At 41.8% G+C, this 24,406-nt stretch overlaps 1 protein-coding gene across 2 annotated transcripts in view; it reads right to left on the bottom strand.

Annotated features, from left to right (window-relative positions):
* The window catches only part of ppp1r16b (protein phosphatase 1, regulatory subunit 16B), a 91,228-nt gene that overhangs the window by 16,086 nt on the left and 50,736 nt on the right, over window positions 1-24,406 (bottom strand). For both annotated transcript variants that reach the window (XM_041954400.1, XM_041954409.1), the window contains exons 3-5: window positions 16,074-16,144; window positions 4,392-4,537; window positions 2,497-2,600 (exon numbers count right to left, since the gene is read on the bottom strand). In XM_041954400.1, coding sequence (XP_041810334.1) covers window positions 2,497-2,600; window positions 4,392-4,537; window positions 16,074-16,144 — 321 coding nt within the window. The remainder of the gene's footprint in view (window positions 1-2,496; window positions 2,601-4,391; window positions 4,538-16,073; window positions 16,145-24,406) is intronic.

Raw genomic sequence — 24,406 nt, 5'->3', positions numbered from 1 at the left:
GAAAGCTTCAGGGGGCTCACGCTGCTTGCCCTCATGCACGTTGCTTTGCTGAAGCCAGCGTCTGTCAGATCTCTACAATGGGGATGGTGAGGGCAACTTATGATGACCAACAGTCACAACTAACATAACTGGTATCATTTTCTTTCAAAGGAGAAAAGAAATTCTTTAATGAGAAGAAAGATACCACTCTGACATCTGCAGGTTGAGTATGAAATTAAAGCCAGCAACCGCTTAGCTTAGCTTAGCATATAGATTGGAAACGGAGGAAGCAGCTAGCCTGGCTCTGTCCAAAGGTAATAAAATTTGCATGTCAGCATCTGTAAAGCTAGCCAATTAACACGTTATGTTTCGTTTGTCTGTGCCAGACTATTTCATGGCTGGGGGTAACTTCCTGGAGTCTGTTAGTTGCCTGGAAACGGCTCCCTGCCAACCAATGGTTCATGTAACCCCACGTAAAACAGCCAACTGTAGTTTTTTGAGAGCGGTATCAACCTCCTCATCTAACTCTCCTCCAGACAGCGAGTAAGTATATTTTCCAAAATGCTCCTTTAAATCAGCCACATTTCAACAGTCAACCTAGGCATTCACACTACAGGATTTCTTGAAAATCAAAGCCCCCATAGCCACAGATTTCACAGCTTTGTTTCCAACTGTGTGCTCACACATCTTCCAGTAGATGTAACTGTTTACCAGACAACAAAACCAAAACACTGATGACAGCTTACGTTAAGACGGCTGAGCGTGATTTAACTCCAGTGTAAATAAAGCCGTCTGTCACCTCGACTCTCTCTGTGTCAGTCTTTCTTTGTATCACACAAACACAGGCCCAAACGCAGCGCGAGTTTCCCTTCCTCCCTCACTGATGTGCATGTCAGTGGTGATCACCTTGAACTCTTTCCTTCGTCATGTCACAAAGGCGAACAGCGGCTGTTTACAGCAAAGCATGAATATACAGGATCCCAATCTGCGTCCCGTTGGGAGTGAGAGAACTATGAATATCCCAGAGCTCCCCGAAGTGTCAATCCAGAAACTGTGCAGGACACTAAGTGCTTTTTGAGGTCACCACCCTGCTGCCATCTTCCTCAACAATCTGTTCCTGTGGCTGACACACTTTTAAAACTGCAGGAAGCTAAAAGGCTCTCTTACCCTGCTGCAGGTTAATAGAGCTTTATCCTGCATGTTACAAGTAGGGACAGAGTGTGAGGGTCCAACACAGCTGTCAAATAAAACTGTGCAATATAGCTAAACCTGAACAGCCAATCAGAGTCTGAAGAATTAAATAGTGTGTTTATCTGCTCTAATGTAAGCTGCAATTGTAGCAAGTCCGGCTAATTAGCTTACTACCTGCACTCGTCACCAGGCATTACTTTCAAAGCCAAGGAGCTCATCATTAACCAATTAGTGTGTGCGGTTACAGGTTACATTAAAAAAAACCCAGTTCAGGACCAGCAAATCCACTCTGTGGAGTTTCCCCGCTGTGCAGCAGTCAGTCCTGGATGCTAACCTGTCCTGCACGTGTCGGTTTTGGGAAGTTTGTTTGGCAACCTCATGCTAAAAGGCTTTTCTCTTGTAACATTATGAGGTGAAAACATGTCACAATCAAGCATGTCAAGCATGATGTGATGAATGAAAAAACAGTCTGATTATTTTTTTGTCAAACAAATAATATGAGGACTAACTAGCTCTACACTGTAATACATCATCGATGTTGTTTCTTTAGCTGCATAGCTTTTTGCATGGGACCTGTTAGCTTTAGCTTCAGTTTTTTAGCACAATATCATGCATGTAGCCATCAAGTGCATATTTATGCCACGTTTTCAAAGAATCCCATTTTTAACACGACTCAGCGTGTAACATCAAAAACTCAGCTAACATTAGCTTAATTAGCTAGCTTGCTAGAGATAATAGAATCCGCCAGCATCAGCTGTCATTTCAGGGAGCAGAATCAAGGCTAGAACTGAGGACCCTGCTTTTCTCTACCTCTTGTCTGAAACCCAGGACCCATTTACAAGAAATTAGCAAGAATTTTGAGCGATAAATCTGCCACAGTTACCATCATTGAACAAAAACTTTGACAGGAGGGGCTTAGCATCACTTAACAGGAGTTTAGCAGCAACTGGATTCACATTTAACAGGTGCATGTGGTTATCCTGCTTCTGTCTGATCTCAAACTGACTCCCAGCTTCACAAAAACATGTTGTACAAGAACTGTGAAGGTTAAAAAACCTGCAACGGTAAAGTGATAGTGGTACAAGTTAAACCTAACTGGCATAATAGTGTAGAGAGTAGACACAGCACACTCCCTCCAATGGAATAATTGCTGCACACGGAGAAGCTACGTTATCTTATTTATTAAATCTGTCTGCAGACATTGTGAGACTGATAGGTTCCCGATCTCGTTCAAGGAAGCACAAAACTTTGCTCATCAACAGAGAGATACAGCTTAGAGATTGAACACGGACGTCTGCGTCGTGGTATCTCTTCAAACTTTCATACCTCTGTTGGCCATAGCCGTCTCGATGATGTCCAGTGTTGGGTCGTCTTCACACAGGTCGTAGGGCATGTTACCATCAGAGTTGACCGCCAGCAAATCTGCACCGCTGTGTGGAGACGAGCAGATAAATGATTAACACCTTTGGAATATTCGTCTTCATTGGCTGATAACGTGAGGACTAAATGAGAAAGGGAAAAAGTTGTTTGATGGCAAAAATAAAAAGCTTTTAATCCAAACAGGGGACTAGACAACAGCTAAATATAACTTTGTGACGTTTTCATATTTTTTAAAGGGTTTGTTTATATTAGCAATGTTTTAATCATCATAGTGATTTATACATATTTTATGAGACCCAAAAAAATGCTGAGAAAAGCTGATCTATAACTCAAAGTCTTGGACAGGAATGACAAAATGAATCTCGGTCGGAGCACTACTGATGACGCTAATTAAATTCTTTGAGTCCAGAACAAGTTGGCCTGCATTATTGAGTGGTTTTTAATCAGTAATTTCACTGTGGATAATGAGTCCCATGTGAAATGATGAGGGCCTTGACAAGTCCTGCATGTCAACAGATCGCAGGAGTGTGTCTGTGTGTGTTTCCAGTTACTGCATACAGGCTTTAATGCTGCCCTTTGCGTTATATGTGCACACTCAGAAACAACATGAGTGTGTGTGCATGTTATTGTATCATAGACTTTAAATGTATGATCATGTTGATAATGTGTAAGCCCATGCACCTCTTTCCATTCCATTCCATACGTTCAGGTGTCAACGTTTCAGCATTACAGAATCAAATACACATGAGAAAAACTTTGCCTCTCAGTGTTATTGAGTTCTGAATTTCTTTTACATAACAAAGATGGCTCACAACAACAACTCAATCTGTGCCATTTGTAAATCATTTCATGTCGTTGGGCTGGGCGATAATTCAATATTACCCCTTATTAACTTCCATTGTGATATGATCATATCATGTTGTACTGAATTCTGCTGTCTAAATTGAAGACTCCAAGCAAATTGTAATTAAAACTGTAGTTTGCCTGATGTAACACATGACACCTAAATCCAATGAATTGTACTGGGCCTTAATTTGAATACTTTATATGCAATTTTTATTCATTTGCTACTGATTGATACTGATACTGATTTCAACAACATCTGCCTGCCCTGATACATCCCCTGCTGCCTTCCCACAACTGGAAAAAGTGATGCAATTTCCAATTTCCATATCATTGTACTTGGAATAGATTTTTCCTTATTACAGTGCTATTTGTTTTTGTTCTTGCTACTGCGGTTAGTGTGGTTTTGGCACTTCCTCTGCTGCCAGGTGCATTACCATCAGTTTCTGCTACTCCAGGTTGCAGCGTCTGTTGTTTTTGGATCAGAAACACCTCATTTCTCTTGCCCAGAACTCAATTAAAAAACAATTCATAGGTTCCCACAAATTGCCTACAGTGGCCCACTGGGGACTGCTTTTAATTTATAACTCAACATTGACAGCACAACAAAAATATGGCTGTTAATTTCAGACTGGGGTGTGTGTACAAGGTTTACTTGATTGCATGTCAATGTGAACTTTATCTTCAGCTTCATGCAGACTCCATGGGGAAAGATGTGTGTCCAACTGTTGATTATCAAACTAACTTCTTTTCTTGCACAGAAGCACCTGGATGTGGCTGAATGAGCTGTTCTCAGCTATACTGCGACAAGCATGCAGCCTTGATCAGTGAACACACAATGTAATCGATCAATCACTTCACTAGATGATGGTTCCAGGCACCTTTCTCATTCAGTAATTCTATTTGAGGTGGAGGCACTGTTCATTTCAGGAAAGGCAGGACAGCTCCACTATATCTCACAGCAGGAAACCCTTGTGTAGCATATCTGCGCGTCTTACTGTGCAATGAGGATCTTGACCAGTCCCGCGTGGCCACATGTAGCAGCGGCGTGCAGCGGCGTCCACAGCTCGTTGTCCTGAGCGTTGACGCTGGCTCCTCGGTCCAGCAGGATCTTCACCATCTCCTCATAATTATCGATACAACACTGCAGTGAAACAGATGGGCGGGAGTGGAAGAGAGGAAATTTATTCAATTACTGAAACTAATACTTGCTGGTTTAAAACCCCAGAGTGAGGCAGAGAGAGAGAAGAAGCATGACAAGGTGGGAAAAATGGAAAGAAACGGATGAAGAGGAGTGAAGGTGGAAGTGACACTGAGTGAACAGGAGGCTGGAAGGACAAATAGAAAACAGCATAAGAGACTTAACACTTTGAAGGTCTGTGTCTGCTGTTTTTAACTCAACCATCAAGTAATGTGAGAGAACCACAGTTTCCTCTTATTTGGAGGAAAATGAAATGCTGGCTGAAAAGAAGCTCTTCAGTCTGATATAATTCATGCAGTGAGCACTCAGCTGTGCTGCAATGATGCTGTACTGTACGCTTCAGCACCTTAATCACTGCAACAACGGGATGAAAAGAGACTCATTTGTCACCACGAGCACAAACGAACAAGGAGTCCATTGAGAACCAAACTGTAACTCTGCAAAATCCTTTAAAAGCATACTGCAAAGCGCTAAATTTGAGAACGCATTAAGCCAGTTTGGACACGGCCATTCTGACCTCTCGCCGACTGTGTGTGGGTTGTTCCCTGGATCTGAGACAACACTGGAAATGCACCCATAGCTCACACCCATCCACAGAGACAGAGAGACAAAGACTGAGAGGGACAGAAAGTATTTTCCTTGTTAAACTTGGGTGTGATTATAGGGTGGGGAGGAAGGAGAATTTTTCCACGAAAACCGTCCTCCAATCTAGCCGCTGTCAGTAACAGCAGCTTTCTCCATCAGAGCTAATTGGTGTGAGTGTGGCGGTGCTGTGCCACTGAACGAAGACAAAGACGAGGGAGGAGAGCAGAAAGAAATGCAACAAAGAGAGGCTACGAGGAGCAGACTGCAGTCAAAGAATGGGATTACTGAGTCACAGGAGGAGGGTCAGATATAATCAGACAACTGAGGGATTCAGAGTCTTGCTCCAAAGTGTGAGAGGGACATTTCAGCAGGAGCCTATTTGTGCTGATAAACTTTGAATCTGATCGATCACACACGCGTATTAAAAGCAGAAATGTCACAAAAACTCTACTTTGTTCCCAGAAAGTGCCGCATGTTTTGAGCAAAGGGCACCTTCACTTCTGTGAGAAGCCACTGAAGTGTTTTGTCTCCGTTTTGAAGTGAAAATGAGACGTCTGTAACGATGAAATGTAAAATCTCCGCCGACAAAATGACTGCTGTTAATCTCATTATGATCCTACCCGCTGAGAGTCATTTATGGAAGATTATAAACAATGAGAGGAAAATAAAAGAAAAACGGCTGCCAATAAAAAGGAAATAACAACAATAAATGAATCTCTTTTGTCAACCGCTTATCCTGCTCAGGGTAAATATGAAGTTTGAACAGACGAGGCACGCCCTCGACACAGAGCTAACACACATGAATTTACTTTTATTTTTTAATTTCAATGTGGAGATCTTCTATGCGATTATTGCACCATCTAAATTATTATGTTGGAAAGTGGTGAAGTTTATATCTAAAATGAGCTGAATCTATTAGTCAACCACGACAATTAATCAGCCTTTTTTTGATAACTGATTAATAGTTTGACTTTTTTTTTTTTTTTTTTTTTTTTACAAACATTTGTCCGGTTCTGTTTTCCAAAACATTTCTGCTCTCATCCGTTTCATGTCAATGCAAACGTGTTTGTGTTTTGGTCTGTTGGTCGGACCAAACAAGAAGATTGAAGACATCACCTCGGGCTCTGGAAAACTGTGAAGATTGAGCGGATTAGTGAATGGCTGCAGCCCTAATATAAATTTATTCAGGCGGTGATAGTGAGAACAACGTGATGGCTGGTGCGCAGGACATTTTCCCTTATTAGTGAAGAATTAATGGCCATTATCTATATTAAAAGGGTCATTAGGTAACCTCTACTATTTCAAAGCACTGTAGCATCAACATGTCTGCCACAGCGTCAAATGACATTAAAAGGAAGTCCCAAAAGTTTTAGGCAACAGGTAGTGAGGTAGTTTATTTTCTTGGTCTATTCTAATAACAAAACATTATAATGCTGCTTGCGTCTCTATATTTTGTCCTCTGTCTGTGTGTAGCTGATAAAGTGAGAGGCAGGAAAGTTTATTTCCAGAGCAGGAAGGTTAAACATCCACAGCTGGTTGTAGTAGTGGCCAGTAGCTGAGTTACTGGCATTAATAGTAATGTAGTGTCAACACCTGAGCCTGCAAAGTCTGACATGAATTTGAAAAGGAAAGTGACCTGTAAGAACTAAGGGACAACACGATTCACCCAATGTCATTAATAAGAAATAACACTTACGGACGAATGAACAGATTCACCGTAACTCAAAGAGCAGTATTTCCCAGTCTCGTCCTCAGGTCACCCCTGTCCTGTGGGTTTCGGTTGCACTTGTGGTGCTGAGCCAAAGTCGTCGCTTTTCAGGCATGAAATAAGTCACACTGCCGCTTCATCTGCTGCAGTCTCTACATTAATCTGACAGTATTAGATCCACACTTACAGAAAGCGTTATAAAGACGCTACTTGGTGCAACCTAGTAAGATTGTCGTCATGACTACACGAACAAGTGCTTATTCAGACATGGGACCAAAATTGCTGTTACATAACAAGGTGCATATCTCTGAGGGTTTTCTGACTGGTTTTCCTTCCTGCGTTCACTGTGAGGTACAAATTAAATTAGAAATGCTGTCGTGTTGAGCGATACACTTCCTCTAGAGAGTTTCTTTTCCCAGAAAAGAACTTTTCACCTATTACACCCCTCTTCAAATATTCCCCCCACACTATACACACTCGCTCTATAAACCTTGAGAAGCCGAGGTGTGTAGGGAAGACTGTGTTTGTTTTTCATGGATTTACATAGAAGATGAGCTGAAGTGCAATCTCTAGAGGTTTCAAGTATCTGAGAATAGGAGCGAGTCAGACAGTAATACAGAGACAGGCACCAACATGAATATAAACCAACAGGAAGGAACTGCCAAGACAGTGAAGTGGTTGGAAGATTAGAAGGCAGACGAAAATCACTTTGGAAAATGTAAACAACAGCAGACTGTCTTCTTCAGCATCCTATTGATGATATGACTAGATATAGATAGAGAGGTATATGATTTAGATTGAGACCTTTAAGTGGCTAACAGCACTAGTAACAGACAAATGTATCAAAAATGAACAAGTAGAAAACTAATCAAACCATATTTGCAACAAACAAATACTAGTAAATAGTTAAAAACCCATTTCTGATATACAGTATATCCCTGTGCTAATGTGTATAGAGTATTTTAAAGCTGCAACAATTAATCGACTAATCGCTTAATCGTTAGTATCGATTAATAAAACATAATTATTGACACTGTCATTGAGAAGGCACGTCCAGAGAGATTACATTGCAGCATATTTGGTGACCTTTGGCTGCTGTGCTCTCATTCAATACTGGAAAAACTTCAAAAAATGGTGCCTTCAAGTGTCACTTGGGCAAAAAAAAACATGGGAAATAGACGTCACTTTCATTGATTGAAGATGAAATGTGGCCCTAAAGTTTTTAATTGTCATCCAGCCAGCAAGAAGTGAGCACAGAGACTGTTATTTTGCATCGAGGCGAGCAGATGTGACTGCGAGATGATTTAGTGGTTGAGACCGTCACCTCTGGTACCACGTGCATCGCTGCCGGCCTTGAAACTAGACCTCAATCTGTACCCTCAGTCACCTGTACTCCATCTCTGTCTCTGCCTTCCTGCCACATAAAAAATATAATCTTAAACTGAATGCTTAAACAACAAAAAGACTTTTAGACCACACTGACGGAAGGAGTGTGTGTGTGTGTGTGTGTGTGTGTGTGTGTGTGTGTGTGTGTGTGTGTGTGTGTGTGTGTGCGCTTTTTTGGGGGGGGCATAAATTAATATACAACACAAGAGAGGAAATGAAATTACTTCACAGATGCAGAGGACAGATAGCAGGAAGACAGATAAGAGGTGAAAGAGATGCACTGAAAACACAACCGCTGACGGACTGGAAACAGAGCTGGCTGACAAACACATCCTGTGAGTATTATTTCAGTCACAGTGAGAAGCATGTACGTGAAGATTTACCTATGTGAGACCAGATTTCAGCCCGTTTTCGACACAAGCATTGCTGTGCATTTTGCTTGTTAAATTGTTCATGTCACTTAAAATCTGACTGACCTATAAAAGACGAGATATCATGAGTTACAAAGTTTGCGTCCGAAAGAAACAGAACAACAGAAAGTCTGAACTGTGGGAAATTTTGGTGTCAGGATTTGTCTAACGACTGGAACAGCAGATAGAGAACGGCAGGAAATGCACCTGGGCCATGTGTGGCCTGGTGACACACCTGTAAAACGCTGCCCACATCTCAAATCTTGGTCCGAAAAATGGTGACACGCATGGATGAGATTAATGTAGCTAAAACACTTCCTCAAAGACACCTTAAAAACAAATATTGACTCTTAAATCGGCACATTCCTTTAATCAATTTGAAAATGAAGCACTAAAACACTGCCCTGCTCCAGCCTACAGTATGTAAAAGATCAACCTTTGAGTGGTTTTGTCTCAAAAGTAAAACAGGAAGTGAACGCGCCGTCGCTCACCGGCAACGGCAAAAGTTTCACAGTCTCACTGTAACTGCTCGTAGTAACCACGACTGCAGCTCCTGGACAAAATACCAACAGCTCCCAGACAGCTAAAAACACAATGTTTATTCAGTCGGATTATCAGGCCGGATGCTGTAGAGCATGTAATCAACCCCTGCTGATATGGGCCACTCTTGAGTTAAAAATTTTTTGCCTGAAATTCTTTTTTAAGCAGAGGATGTTTAAAGATTGTGGAGGAATCTCTATGATGTGTATATGAGAGGGGAAAAGAGCTACATGGTCCTAAAAGCAAGCAGGCGGCATGAAAAGTAAAAAAGGAACACGAAGGCTTCTGTTTGGAGATCCTGGTCACAGAGCGCAGGAGGAGGTCCGCCTTGAGCCTTCTCTTTTTTTTCTGAACCTTTTCTAAAGCAATCTGCACCAACCATGGCTGAAAGGATCATGTGCATGAAAACCACAACCTCTTTTTGAACAGGGTGTAAATTCTTTTTGACTGTCAGATGATGCTCAGATAAGGAAAGTGACAGACAAAAGCAGAAGTGGTTCTCTCTGGAGGCTGGCTCATTTGTGTCAACTACTTCCAGTGTAAATAATGTCAAAAGAGCAGTGGAAACAACAGAGTAAAAGGACGCACATGAGTCACAAATTTTCTTCTTTTACCATGTTTGTGTGTGACTGTATTAAATAAGCAAATTGTACATCTCTGTGCACAGAGATGGTAATTCAGAGAGCAAGTTATGGATTCCATTTTCTGTCTGAGTCTGGTAATTGGCAAGCTTGAAGATATAATTCAGGAAAAATGTGCGGCCTCATAAAACTGACAAGACCAAGACTCTTAAGAGACATACAAGCTTGTCAGAGACATCCGACACAGTGATGGATTAGCTCACATCTGAAACTCCAGCGTGCAGCGGCAGTGTGACAGATGTCATCAGAAAAACCCAAGAGACTGCAACCTACACACCAGCTAACAAACAGGCTAATCTCCTAACCTCCTTCTGAATAAACCCACATACTTCAGCCCGCCTGCTAGCTGACTGCTAAGCTAATCTCTTAACTTTCCCTCTGGAAGAAAAAAAAAAGAAAAATCACACATTCTTGCACCCACGAACTAACTCGTCGCTAGACTAAACTCCTTGCCTCCACCCTTCTCGTCTTGGCAACAAGACAATGAGGCCAGCAAGGAAATAATGTGCCTTTCATGAAAACTATTCACACTAGGATGGGAGTGACAAAGGCTCAGATTATGCCCAAACGTGGCTGGAAAACAACAGCAGCAGTCTTGGTCTGATCCGTAAGTGGGCTGAGAGGACCGTGATCCGGGTTGAGGAGCAAAATGATGAGGAAATAAGGCTGGAAATATGACTGAGTGGCCGAAATCTGATCAGGGCTAGTGCCACAAGGGCTGTCAGTGACAGAGCCCGCAATGAAATACTGAAAGGTTAACTGAGCAAGACCAGGACCAGGTGGCTGAGAGTACAGGCGCAGGAGGTTTAAGGATAAAAGGGCTTTAATTTTTACCAGAGCTGATAGGACTCATGCAGATCAGGAAGAAGGAAGGAGGCCTGAGTGCAGAAAGTCAGGTTCAGCTGTTCAGACCTAAAAGGCTCCAAGCTGCTGGAGTACAGTGGACGGTTTCTGGGCTCAGGTACATCTGAACACTGTTGCATATCATTTTCCAGCCTCTGCTGTCACTCTCCTTCACACACTGTCTAACAGGGCATCGACACTTAATCACATCTGTGAAAGACACATGAAAACGCATTCATAAGAACCTGCAGGTGCCAAGAGAGACCATAGTGACAGTTCCAGAGATATTACTGAACTTAGAGAGCAGAGAGCAAGAACACGAAGAGGCTGCCAGGCCTGAGTTTAAGGTCCTCAAGAGGCTGAAGTAATGAAGAGCTGAATGACTGTTGAAAAGTCTGGGATCACACAGGAATGCGGTCTCATAACTTCACAGCTCAAATCCATTACAGGACAAGTTAAAAGCCCGCCTCAGCCCTCTCTGTCCCCGTCTGTCATCTCTGCATAAATATTTGAGTGTCTGAATCATTGAAGTAAATGTTTTTTAATGTGGCTCCAGCAGTCTGTTGATGTTCTGGGTCATCGTGCCCACTCAGCCACACCATCCTGGGGTCCCGAAGCAAAACACGACAACTCGGATAACAGCTGCAGCTCGACAAAATGTGCAACAACACGCGGTTTGGAGTTTGAAAGCATCCGTTGTCAAGGATACCGTCTCCTCTCAAGCTTTAAGAGTGTTTCACAAACGGGGCTGCGTGTTGTGTTGCTCCTGAAACACGGTGAAGGAGCTTGGACTCCTGAACTGTATGGCGCAGAACTCAGCTCCCATTAGCAACCAACCAACCAACCAGAACCAACGTGACAACCTCCCTCAAACCAAAGCCAGGTTTTGCAACTGAACTGGCTCAACAGGTGTGTCTGTGCTGGTAGGTAGAGAGGAAGTGCTGTTTTTATATATATTTTGTAGCTCATAACTGGATATTTGCGCTATAGTTTCACTCCTACTTTCCCGCTCATACTTGCAGAAATCAACAATGTTTTATTTCCACCGATCACTGTCATCCGTATATGAGCTGTGTTCAGTCACTGCTAACGCACCGAACATGTCCCACAGCTTCACATTAAAAGCTGCCCTCTAGCAAACTAACCAGGCTTTTATTGTGAAGCAGCCACAGAATATGCAATGTCTTAGTCACACAGGTAGCACAGCTTTGTTTAGTGGCGCTATTCTTCAATAAATAAAAAAAGTTCTACAAAACAAGACATGGATGTATTCTGTGATACAGAGTTTTACATATTGCAGGGAGTAACAGTGAAGAAGAAACAGCCGCAGTGAGTAGTGAGATCAAGAGCTACGTAAAGAGCTCTACAGCGATTTATGCAAACAAGTACTCTTGGAATGAATCAAGCGTCTCCAGCCTGAAAAGAGCATTTTAGTAATGCATCCACTACTTTTAGGCTCATTAGACACCAGGCAGTGCACACTGGTTTAAAGTAATATTAGTCAGAATCATGGCGACTAACACTGCTGAGCCAGTTAGTGAGTCCTCCATGGTTCCATCACAGCGGTCTCATTGAAATGAATGAGGAGGTTGTGTTTTTGATGAAGCAACAGTGGCGGCCTGACCATGGCCTCACACACATCCATCCAAACACACACACGCTTGCATAACCTTGAATAAAAGGTCTCCATTTATCCTTCACATCACCCCAATGTGATCTAACAAAGCAAGTGTAGGAAAATATACGATCATAGGTGCTTTCATGAAGCATTAACTTTTTCCCAAGGGGCATGGTGAACATTGAAGCGTGCGTGTGCGTGTTAGCACATAGCGTACCCCTATGAGCCATCTCTTGATTAATGTCTCATATCAGTGAAGGGAGACCAACCCTAGATAGAAGTGACATCTCATTTAGAGAAACATCACCCCCACTTTCCTTCATTTATCTCACCCTCTGCCATACAGTGTGTGTGTGAGTGCGTGTGTGTGTACATGTATGAATTCTCCATGTTTATTTCTGTCTGTATTGTGTACTCCCATCTGCCTGTGTGTGTGTGTGTGTGTGTGTGTGTGTGGCGCTACTTGTCAAATCGTAGCAGATGTGAAAAGGTCTCATCTTGAGCTCAGTGTGTAGGCTGACCCATCCAAATAGCAGATTATCAGGTACACACACATTCAAAGCCAAAAGGTCAATCTGATCTCTCGCCAGCCAGCGGCCCACAGCTTTTAGAACGCCAGCCACACCGGTGGTGACTGATGGACTTCAATTTTCTCTCCCCCTTGTTCATTTCTCTGCCTCCCAGCAGGAGCCTGAATATTAGGCTTTGGTTGCCCGATGGGGAAAGAGAGCCGGCTGTGTTAGCTGAGGCGGAGTGAAAAGAGGCAAAGAAGGAGAGAGGACATCAACTGTCAGAGTTCAACTGTGGAGACAGACAAATGAGAGGAGAGGCGGGCGAGGAAGGATGGAAAGCAGAGAAGAAACTAAGGTAATAAACGAGCATCACATTCTTTTGAAACGCTTGAATATGAGGAGCCACTCGGTGTCTTTCACACTGTAAAACATAAGAAAATAAGAAAATACTCTTTGTACTTTGTACTCTGCCTCATTGTTCAGGTCAAGGATCTGATAAGTGCAAGGGCCTGTTTCACTAAGATATTTTAGACTGCTCTGTCGTGTTTCTTTTGCTCTTAGATTAATCAAATGCATGTTAGACTTATTTTAAACCTAAAAGGTCACACACTCCGGCCTCACAACAAAGAGCCATGTTTCTGTCTTAAGAATGAATGATACCTGCTGACCGGTGGCATCAAATGACAAAAAAAAGGGCAAAACATGGCTTATAATTTGTGGTCTGCTAACAATTTTGTGGAGCGCGAAATGAGAAAGGAAAGAGCTTTTAGAGAGAGCAGTAACCTGTTGCAGATATACAGCAGAGAGGACGTCATCAGTCAATTTCATTTGTCCAAGGAAACGATCCTGAGTCTGGCAGGTGAGTTAGCACCAGTGCTGCCAGTCGTGACACATTAAGAAGACACAGTATCTGAGCTCTGCCACAGGTCTGCGCTGACCGGAGACATTATACGACTGAAGGTTTTTGTGTTGTTACACTCTTCGCTGAATTTCCCAAGTAAAATGTCCCTTCAGCTGCTGAACTCTTCCTGCAGGCGCACATTTTCTGCTGGAGTGAACAGAGCTGAGCGGCAGTCTGATGCAGTTGCTCGGTCAGTTGTGGGTTTTTTTTAGTTTGAAAAATGCCCAGAATTCAGGGCACATTCGTCCTACTTCAAATGGTCAAGACATTGCTGTGCAGCGGATGAATTAATGCATGTTTCTGAAGTTCTGTTAGTTTGAGCTAAGCCGAAGCCAAAGAGCATCTTTGTGAAACCGGCCCCGGGATGTGATTTGATGTTTGATGGTAACTTAGTTATTTCACACGACCTTGAGTCTAAACAAATGTTTGTAGAATGGCCAATCTCTTACACTGTGGTGTCAGGAACTGGCTAAAGTTGGAGGAATGAGGGAAAAAGAAACATTTCCACTAAAGGCTGGCTCATTTGTGAACAAATGAGACATGTGATGATCCATTATTTGCACAGGCAGCTGTGCAGTTTTGAGCGAAAAGAGAGTTGATGCATTGATTTGGATGAGGTGGAAGCTTTGATTATCATGCAAGTAATGGCTCTAATTAGCAAATGAAAATAGGCCTGATCTCCTCTATCAATTTCCTACATCAAAATGGACTAATTTCCCCAATACAGAACTCATTTCCTGACTATTAAAAATCATTTTTTCAGTGTCAAAAAACCGCAACACATTATTCTTCACAAGGCCCTTAATTCCTACTGCTGCAAACTAATCACACCAGGAAATGATTTAATTATATTTCCATAAAGGCAGGGATGCTAATGGTGAAGCTGGACTCGACTAATAAAAGTTTTAAAAAGAAGAGAGTCACGATGTTTGTCTGCTCCACAGAGTTTAAACAGGGAGATGTGGAATATCTGACAACAGAATAAACTCAAGAATGCATCACACAGATTGAAAGGGCAGGTCAAGTACCTTTTGCAAAATTAGATTTTGTAGTCTTCAGTATTTTATATTGAAACTAATGTTGAACTTGAGCAGCATGTCAGTTCTGAAGAAGAAAGGTTTATTTGTTCCTCAAAATGATACAGAAAATGACCTCCATTCAGTTTTCTATTGTCCTCTTTACCAGCAAACCAATATTTTGTTTGGAAAATAAAAACAGAAGCTCATTTTTCTCTTCGGTGGATGATGCACAAAGAATGAGTTTGATAATCACAGAAGAAACATTTAAGTTAGTCAGTTACTGAGGAAAAAACTGGGGGGGGGTTCTTCTTCTGCTGTTTGGTGCACAATGTGTTGGACATTCTGTACATATACTTCAAAAAAGCGAAGCTTTTGCACACCTGCAGATCAGCAGGTGACCATGGGCTGACACAACAGAACACACTGTGCAATCAGAGAAATTGAATCATGATGTTTCAGTACACAGACATTCATCAGGTTATAGCCTGATGAAGAGGACAGTGTGCCATGTTTGCGCATGCAAATGCTATGTTTAGCTTCCGAAGGAGATTATCATTTAACATTTAAAAATATTCATAATTATGTTTTCATTAGTGTATAATCACCTGATCACACCCAATCACCGCTCTTTATATCTGCAGAGGGAGCAGGTCCTCTTCCACAGTTCCACACTACGGTAGCCCAGAAAGGACAAATGAAACCCTGCTCTAGAGAGCGCCTTTCAGTTCAGATGAGTCTGCAACCTCACCACTAGATGCCACTAAATCCTAGGTACTGGTCCTTTAAAAGAAAGTTCCATCATGCACAATTCCTGTTTTTTGCTGAAAAACAGGAGCCTTACTTTAATTTCCTTTTACCCAGAGGAAACCAGCATATGCTCCAGCAACTTTGCGGCCGTCAACAAGTGGCTGTGGTTGATGAGTTTGTTTAGTATATGAAAAGCCTAAATCAGTAAGAATAGTAAAGTATTAGAAGGTATCCCAAGATCCCAGCTTTACTAAGTTTTTATGCATCTGATCGATACATGTCTGATTGATCATAGCATAATCAGTTCTGAAGATAAGTGTATATCAAAACAGTACAACTAAGTAACTGCTGAACAAGTAAAACATGGAAAAGAATCAGTGCTGAGAAACATACTGTTCTACTGGAGGACGAAAAAACAGATCTGACCCTTGCCACTGACAATCTATCTAATGACTTTACATCAGTTTTTATTTTCAGTGCCAGAGAAGACTGATTACTTATTAGAGGCCGAGTTTCAGGGGAAAACCACCTGAGACACAAAACAGAGAAATCAAGTCAGACAGTGTTACCTGATGCAGGGCGGTGAGACCGTCTTCATTGCAGAGGTCTGGACTCACATTGTTCTTTAGCAGGTAGCGCACTGGGGGAAAGAGAGATAAAGAAACACTGAAGTAAATCTGGACCTCTAAAATAACTGAAAAATATTCAGTTTTCAAATCAAACCACATTAGAGGCAAGAGACAATTTCACTAATTACAATCCTGATTCCAAAAATGTTGGAACGCCGTGCACAACAACAATAGGACAGAACATGATAATTTACTAATCCTTTTTTACATATACTCAATTGAATATAGCACAAAGACAATATATTTACATTTTGTAAATATCTGCTTCTTCTGAATTTGATGGCAGAAACATGTTTCAAACAAGGAGCAACAACAGACTGGGAAAGGTAAACAGGCTGATTGGTAACAGGTGATAGCATCATGACTGGGTATGAAAGGAGCATCCTGGAAAGGCTCAGTCGTTCACCAGCAAGGATGGAGCGAGGTTCACCACTTTGTGAACACATGATTGAATAAAAGATGTTACTGCATGAGCTCAGGAAGATCTCATAAAACTGTTGTCGAGGTTTTACTATTTTGTGTCTGAGAATTGAAAAACATTTAGCTTAATGTCACACATTGCTGCTGTTTAGTTATAATCAATATTTCAGGAAGAATAAAATGTTCTGGCTGCTGCAAACAAACAATAGATGCATGATAAAAGCATGATGAGATTCCATACAACCCAATTCTTCCTGATTGCTCGCACAGCCTGCAGGTGCACCTTAACTTAACCTTTTGTTACCCGGTGACATCACCAACCAATCAATCTGCAATCCATTAATTTTACTGCATCATCGTGATGCATCCCTGAAGGAACTTCAATCTCTCAAATTATCAGCTCTGCCAGGATGTTACCCAACTGACCTTGGAAATATGGATGAGTGATGGGTGAGTGTGAGGGGAGGGTTGCTGATGGAGGATGACGTAATGACACACTGGATTACACTATTTGTCTGCCTCATAGTCCAAACAGATAAACCCTCTGCCCCAGACCCTAATTCACAAAATATCATCTATCACAGGCTGCACACTGGACAGCTGCCTGACTGCTAACACTGCTAAACCTGCCGGCCTGAGCAGGAAGCAGCAGCGGCACATAGGGTTCCTCTCCTCGTCATTATCCGTTTTTTGCAGCGCTGCCAGCTGCCTTTATTTCACAGAGACAAAAAAAAAAAAAGCGGAGCGAGTGGATAAATCAGGTTATGACGCTGAGCGCTGAAAGAGAGATGAGAGAGATTTGGGATGACAATTATCACATCTGTCCCTCAGACTGACCTTAGAAAAATGGTCACGTACACATGAACTAATCCAGAGGGCTATACATAGCTTCCGGAGGCCATACGCATGCAGACACACTCATACACTCACTCTGCTGCAGAAACATGCAACAAAGATACGTGGACCAACAGAAAACAAACTATTTTGATAAACGTTTGAGTCATTTTTTCAAGCAAATTTGCCATCATGTGGTTCTAGCCAGTCATTTGTGAGGAATTTCTCCTTTTCTCTGTTTTAATTGTAAATTAAGCATTTTTTGGACTGTTGACCAGAGAAAACAAGACTCCTGAAGACATCACCTTGGGCTTCCAGAGTATTCTGATAGGCCTTTTTCACTGCATTACGTAGATTAAATCATTAATCTATTAATAAAGCAAATAATCAGCTGAATGACAGCAAAAACAGTCATTAGCTGCAGCTTTACTGCGCTACAAGAGCAGAACGTTAGCAGCAGCGGCTTCGGTCCTGCATTTGCATCTAAGCATAATGCATTAAGGTACGAAGAAAATACACCTGAAGCATAAACATATTGCGGTTATGGGTGTAAAGCACCTGTGAAACGTGAGCCATTACGCAGCCTGTGCTGACAGCTGGATTAATGGAAAGAGAAGCGAATCTGTTCCTTCAGACGCGCGAGACGGATAACTGAGGAACGCGGCTGATGTTGACAGCTGGACAGTGAGAGGACACGTATTGCGAGGGAGTAAGTCAAATTATAAAAGTGGGAAAGTTAGGCTGTTGTATTAAATCTGTAAACATGTGCTGGTCAATGCACACTCATAAATATTAATATACAGTACATACTCATATACATGTGTTACACTGTCATAATCCTTCCACTGTATGGTCCATTTATGAGGCTTATTTTCTCCACATGCAGCTTTGGGGCACCTGGCACACACACGCGCACACACACACACACACTTTCTAAAGCTGCCCGCGATATGAACTGCATTTTTATGTGACAGCTAATAGAGACATGGGAGGAACGTTTGGTCCAGAGGAAGGTCATGACAGCAAGATGAACATGAATGCAACTTGACCAATAGAAAGGATGGAATTCATGCACAGCGGTTGGTTGTCGGAGTTTCCTTTAAGTGAGATAGATGTTAGCACTCTTTGACGGTAATGGCATCTGGTCATTATAGAGACACGTTGTGTAATCCACAAAAAGTGGCTGTGGGAGTGCTTTCTCTGCAATAAGAGTGAAATGATGGAAGTGCAGCCATCACCAGCCTAACTCTATTATCCCACTTCCTGAATCATGCGTCTGCTCAACCTCCAGGCTTCTGATAAGCGTGTCAACATCCAACTGTGATATTTGACTTTGACAGATCATTTTCAGTATCATCACAAGTATCTACACAGGAGCTCAGCAGCAGGGACACGTCCAACATCAGCCGCCACTAAAATCACCAAGACCACCAAACCAAAACCAGACAAACTGAGCTGCCACAGAAACCGACGGGTCGCTGTTTGTGCACCCCTGTGAGAGTGAGGGGGGGGGGGGGGGATGAAACATTACAGTGAGTGCCGAGAGAATTGGACCCAAGGTTATAAAGTGCAAGCTCAGTCTGGCTGCGTCTGATAAATGTCATCTCTGCTTTCCACTGTGGATTCGAAGCGCTGTGTCGTACATGAACGGTGCACAACCTGGATCGTAAGCAGCACGAACAGAAGCTGCATCTCCTGTGATTTTCTCGTAATTAGCTACAAAGGTATTTTTCTGGATTTCAAAATCTTCTAAATGCCATGTTTAGCTGTCTAAGGAGATTATAATTGAATTTAAATTGGCTTGAAAACTGCATTTAAATACAACTATTAAGGCAGATGCAGAGAGCACAAGATTTCCTGAAAATAGCTGATTGCATTACTTACATGACATTATTTCCTTTTACCCAGAGGAGGCATGCGTAAGCTCCAGGCACTTTGTGACTCTCAATAAGTGGCTCTGATATATGACTGTATTCCCCTATTATAAGTATATAAAAAGCCTGAAGCAGCATACATAAGTTACTGTGCAATGAGGCACTCCAAGATATGCGATAACAAAGGCAGCTTTTTGAAATGCATGATTTATCACAGCATCGTCATTTTAAAGAAATCAGAACATTACACATGAGACACTAAACACCTAAAAAATAGCCCAAAAAGACCAATAAACAGTAGCGGTCTATTCTAATGGAGAGAGAAAGAGTTGCTCTAACTTACCAATACCGAAACTGATGTCTGTATAATAATGTAATTTGCACTGAAGAGGTTTAGGTGTTGATATTCCCTACAATGACAAAGCCAGGTCAGCCGTGAGGGCGTCATCTTTTTCTCATTTGAGAGATGAAAAACCCTGAAGCAAATCTGATAAACCCAGATGTATTCAGGATGCAACCAGACCTCATCACTTCCTGAGAAAACCTCAGCCAATGTAAACACACCATGGCACTAATTCATCCACAGATTTAACCTTAATTACTCGAGCTTTCCTTTTCTGTCATGTTTCTTAATTTACTGTCGCAAATGAATGACTTCACCAGTGAGTCACAGTCACAAGTTGTAATGAGAGGATTTCCGGAGGTTATGAAACGATTGTTTGTTGATTTTTCAGAGGAGACATTCACCTCCTTCTTGCCTCCGTAGGAGGAGATGACAGAGTTGAGCAACAGTGGAGCAACACAGCAGCTGGGGGGGATTCAGTGTGCTGTGAAATCCTGCTTCAACGAGACAAATGCTCGCTTTAACACAAGCTTGAACAAAGTCTTTCCATAGTTTTTTTTGAATTGTTGCTCAATTAAAAGAAGATGAAAGTAAATACTACATGAAGTGTTCAAGAGGCCTTCACTTTATTTATTACAGCCATGTCATCAGCCACAAACACACGCATTATATATCCAATCATACGGGCTATTCCCAGATCCTGCATTTATACACAGCATGTTTATATCAATCTAGCAAATAAATCATTCTGATGAAATTATTCAATGGTGCTTTTATTAATAATTTTATAAAAAAAAAAAAAAATTAGTCATGCTGTGTCTTGGGTTTCCAAATCCACATATATAAGAGCAAAAGAAAGAAATGAATTTAACAGTGTGTTTATCTGTGCTAATGTCAGATGCAATTGCTAACATGTCAGGCTAACTAGCTTACTACCTCCAGCAGCAGCCCCAAAAGGACTTCAAGACAAAAGAACACAAGACAAAGCAACAAAACAACAAAGAAACTCAACAAGTGGTTGCAGTTACTCAGTGCAGTTTTGCTGTCTAAAGTGGATGAAGCTAAACTTAAATCCATCTGATAGCTCACGAAAATAAAACTAACCAAGAAATGCACAAATAAGCTCAAATCCTGGCCTGTAAGCATTCATGTGAATAAATACATTTAACAGCTCTGATCAGGTAACAGACATCTAATTTCTGTTGCATGCGGCTTCAACAGATTTTTGTATTTCACCCAGAATGAAGACAATCCAGAAGTTGGCAGTTTCATGATAAATAATACAGCGGTGTGAAAATAAAAAATATTTAGGATGAGTGACTAAGTCATCAGAACACTGCAACACCCGGCTCTTAACAGCCGGCTTTTAAGTACTGCAGTGTAACATGCACAAAACATATAAATAAAGGCAGGTACATGCACATACATCAATACAAAATTGCACCTGGATGCAGGTCATTTATTGTTCCCTCATCATTTCATTCACTGGTGTGTTTTTTGTGTTTTCGTCCGCTGCATGCCGACCATGCACACAGCGATGGCTGCACGTGGTTTGAGTCTGGAAAAGCAATCAGAAGAGGACAGTTGTCTAATGGTGTCTGAGGTCTGGCAGCGCCGTCTGCTCCTCGGGTTGGAAATTAAATGTACGTTAAAATACGTGCTGGAAACCAGAGTGAGATTAACGAATGCACACGCATGCAGCACAGACGCACTCACCGCCACCTTTCAGCTCCATTTGATTGTTTTTTTTGGGGGAAGGGGGGATGTTCAGGCGCCATGCACCAAAATATATGCACCGGTGCTGAATTACTTTCCCTGCGTGGGTGCACGCTGATGCATTAGTTAGGACGAAATAGGTTTGAGTTATGATGTGTGATGTATCTGACGCTGAGATTGATGTGAAGCAGCGTAAGATGGAGAGAAGTGTAAACAGCTAGAGGAGGGGGAGAGAGAGGTGGCTCAATCTGACAGTCATGTTGTCACTTAATATTTATGAATCCTTCAGTTGCTTTGTTTTCTATCTGCTCTCCTTTAATGCATATTTTATGTTGTGTTTTGTTGTTTGGTTTTTTTTCATGTCTGGGTGGAATGTTTGTTTTTTGTTTTCAATCTTCAGTCTGTCTGAACCAATTTGTGCAAACAACGTTCAATAAAGTGCTATGAAATACAAATGCTCTTCCTTTTACACAGTTTACTGTGGTTACAATGTCATGTTGGTGAGTGAGTGTGAATGTAGGTATAAGGTGTGAGAGTGTCTGTGCAATGATGACGGCCTACTTTATCATCACCTTTATCAAAACCTGCTGCACAGAGATGCACACAGTAATACAAACTAATGCATTGGTACAGAGGCAGATACTTTCCAATCAGTCTCTGTCTCTGTTCCTTACTCTTAAAATGGAAAAAGGGTGAGCAGACATTATCACAACCAGCGGAAAACGACATTTTCTTCAAAACGATTAACCACAGACATTTCTGCACACTTCAGATCTGTCAGTAAGCACAATCGTTTCCGTTTCAGTCCAGTGTTCATCTCTTTTTGCCTGTTAGACAATTTTGTTTGGTATACAACAAATGTCTGTATGAAAACACTTTATTAAGATACACACATTCACCATTAACCAATTTCTTATTAGCATGCATATTAGCAGCATAATGGATCTTTATTAGTCATTATAAAACACTTATTAATGCCTTATTCTGCATGACCATATTCTGCAACTACTAGGCCATTAACTAAGAGTTTTCCCTCAATAACCTCCAAATTACTGCTTATTGATAGTGCGCAAGGAGTAAAGCTTTATGGCAAATAAAGAGCCAGTATGCTTAATATGCATGCTAACAACCAACTGGTTAATGGTGAATATGTGTACCTTAATATAAAGAGTTATCTTCTGTGTGACGTTATGTGTGCTGGTGTGACAGAAGTCTTCTATCAGTCATGAAAATCTCCAAGGTCGAACCTCGAAGATACAGTCGGAAGTCACATAACGAGAGAGCTCAAACACAAACCCTCCCTGCTGACAGATCGATGGCTGAAACATTCTGTCTTTTAAAATGACAAACGAGGGAGCGCACACTAACATCAAAACCAAAATGACAACAAACACAGGACCCAGCCTTTTTAGAAGCATTAACTAATTAACATTCTGTAATTACCAGATAAATTCGCGGACGCATCAACTCACACAGGGGAGAGACAAAATAACGTCAAAACCTCATAAATGGGACTTTATCTCTATAATTATAATTACAAACACTGTTAAAATGACAATTAGCGGCATTTATCAGCTACGAAAGAGGTCAGGCATTAGCTCGTTGATATGTGAGTTCACAAAACAACCAACATGTGTGTCAATGTTAACTATGTTAACCATCTTCCCTTACTCTAATGGCATACTGACAGTTGCTAATTAACACAAAACACAACTGAGGCAGATAAAATTGTCATCCCCAGAGCCACGAAATTAGCATGGCTATAATCTCTATATACAGAAAGCTGCATAGTAGGTAGGTAACGGAGAAGATTCTGGTATCTGGTAGAAGCGTTCTGGACTCCTGTTTGCAGTCCCAGTACTATTGACCAATCACGTTCGAGCAGGCTTTGGTTGCATGCAGGGAAAAGAGTCCATGTGGAGAGCAAAAGAGAAAGAAAACATTAGGGGAAGTGCAATCTCGAAATCCATCAGACATCATCTCACAACAATTTAGCTTTGTTTAGCATTATCTGCAGTTATATGCATATATCTATTTAAAGATTAGTCAAATGTAGAGTCTGCTAATTGTAGTGTAAACAATGACTGGCGCATGAAAGAAGAAGTTTTACACTGAAATATTGGCTGTTGCCCCCAGAGGCTACATCATCAAGAGACGTTAGCCACGATTGGCCCGACTTAAGATCAATCAACAAATCCTGACGTTTGAGAGGCTGGAACAAGGTAGCATTTGGTTGATACATTACTCAACAGTTAATCAAATAACAACTTTGGAGATGATCTTTCCTGTTGGCTGACCTGACTGATTGTTTGGAGAACTTGTATAACTTAGTCAGAAATGCCCTCCTATGCAGCAGTATGTACAGCAGGGAAGTTCATTCAGAGTCCTTTTTCATAAAGAGGTCGAGTTATTCTGCCTCCTGCGTGTCTCATTAGCAGCATGCAGAGTCTTATTAATGACCAACGGCACTGAGACATGTCCAACTTCTTTCCTTCTATCCCACCCATGGCATTTGGCTTTTGTGATGAAAGGAAAAGGGATCTTAAAGAATAGATCATACAAACCCTAAAAGGGCTGCGGGTGTAAAATGTTGCTATACATCACACAGACAGATGTTATGGTACTAAGAGATGTAGAGAAAAGGGAGAAAGTAAAATAGAGATGGAGCTGGAGACACAGAAAGCATGAATGTGATCCCTATCTGTCTGTACCACCACCCTATGGGACCGAGCAAACACACACACACACACACACACACACAAGTCTTTAAAAAGCAATCCATTACAATCCATCGAAGGGTCGCCGTGGTGATTATCTACCGCCACAAAAGCCAGAAACACAACGCTGCAGACATCTCGTGCATGTCTTCCTGGGCAGGCCCCACAAATTCCCATCGAGGGAGGAGCTGGAGCTGGACGAGATGCTTCCCAACAGATAAAAGACATCAGCAAACAACAGCACAGGAAGAGAAACCCACCCTTCCTTCCTGTTATCTTACTGCGCCTCCACAGTACTGTGTGTGAGTGCGTTTGGGTGTTGGAGATGGAAACAAATCCCAAGTGAATGAACTTGGACTATACAGGAAT

This window comes from Chelmon rostratus, chromosome 2 (assembly GCF_017976325.1).
Source record: "Chelmon rostratus isolate fCheRos1 chromosome 2, fCheRos1.pri, whole genome shotgun sequence".
Lineage (NCBI taxonomy): Eukaryota > Metazoa > Chordata > Actinopteri > Chaetodontiformes > Chaetodontidae > Chelmon > Chelmon rostratus.
The sequence above is the reverse complement of the archived record's forward strand: the minus strand, read 5'-3'. Positions and strand labels throughout refer to the sequence as shown.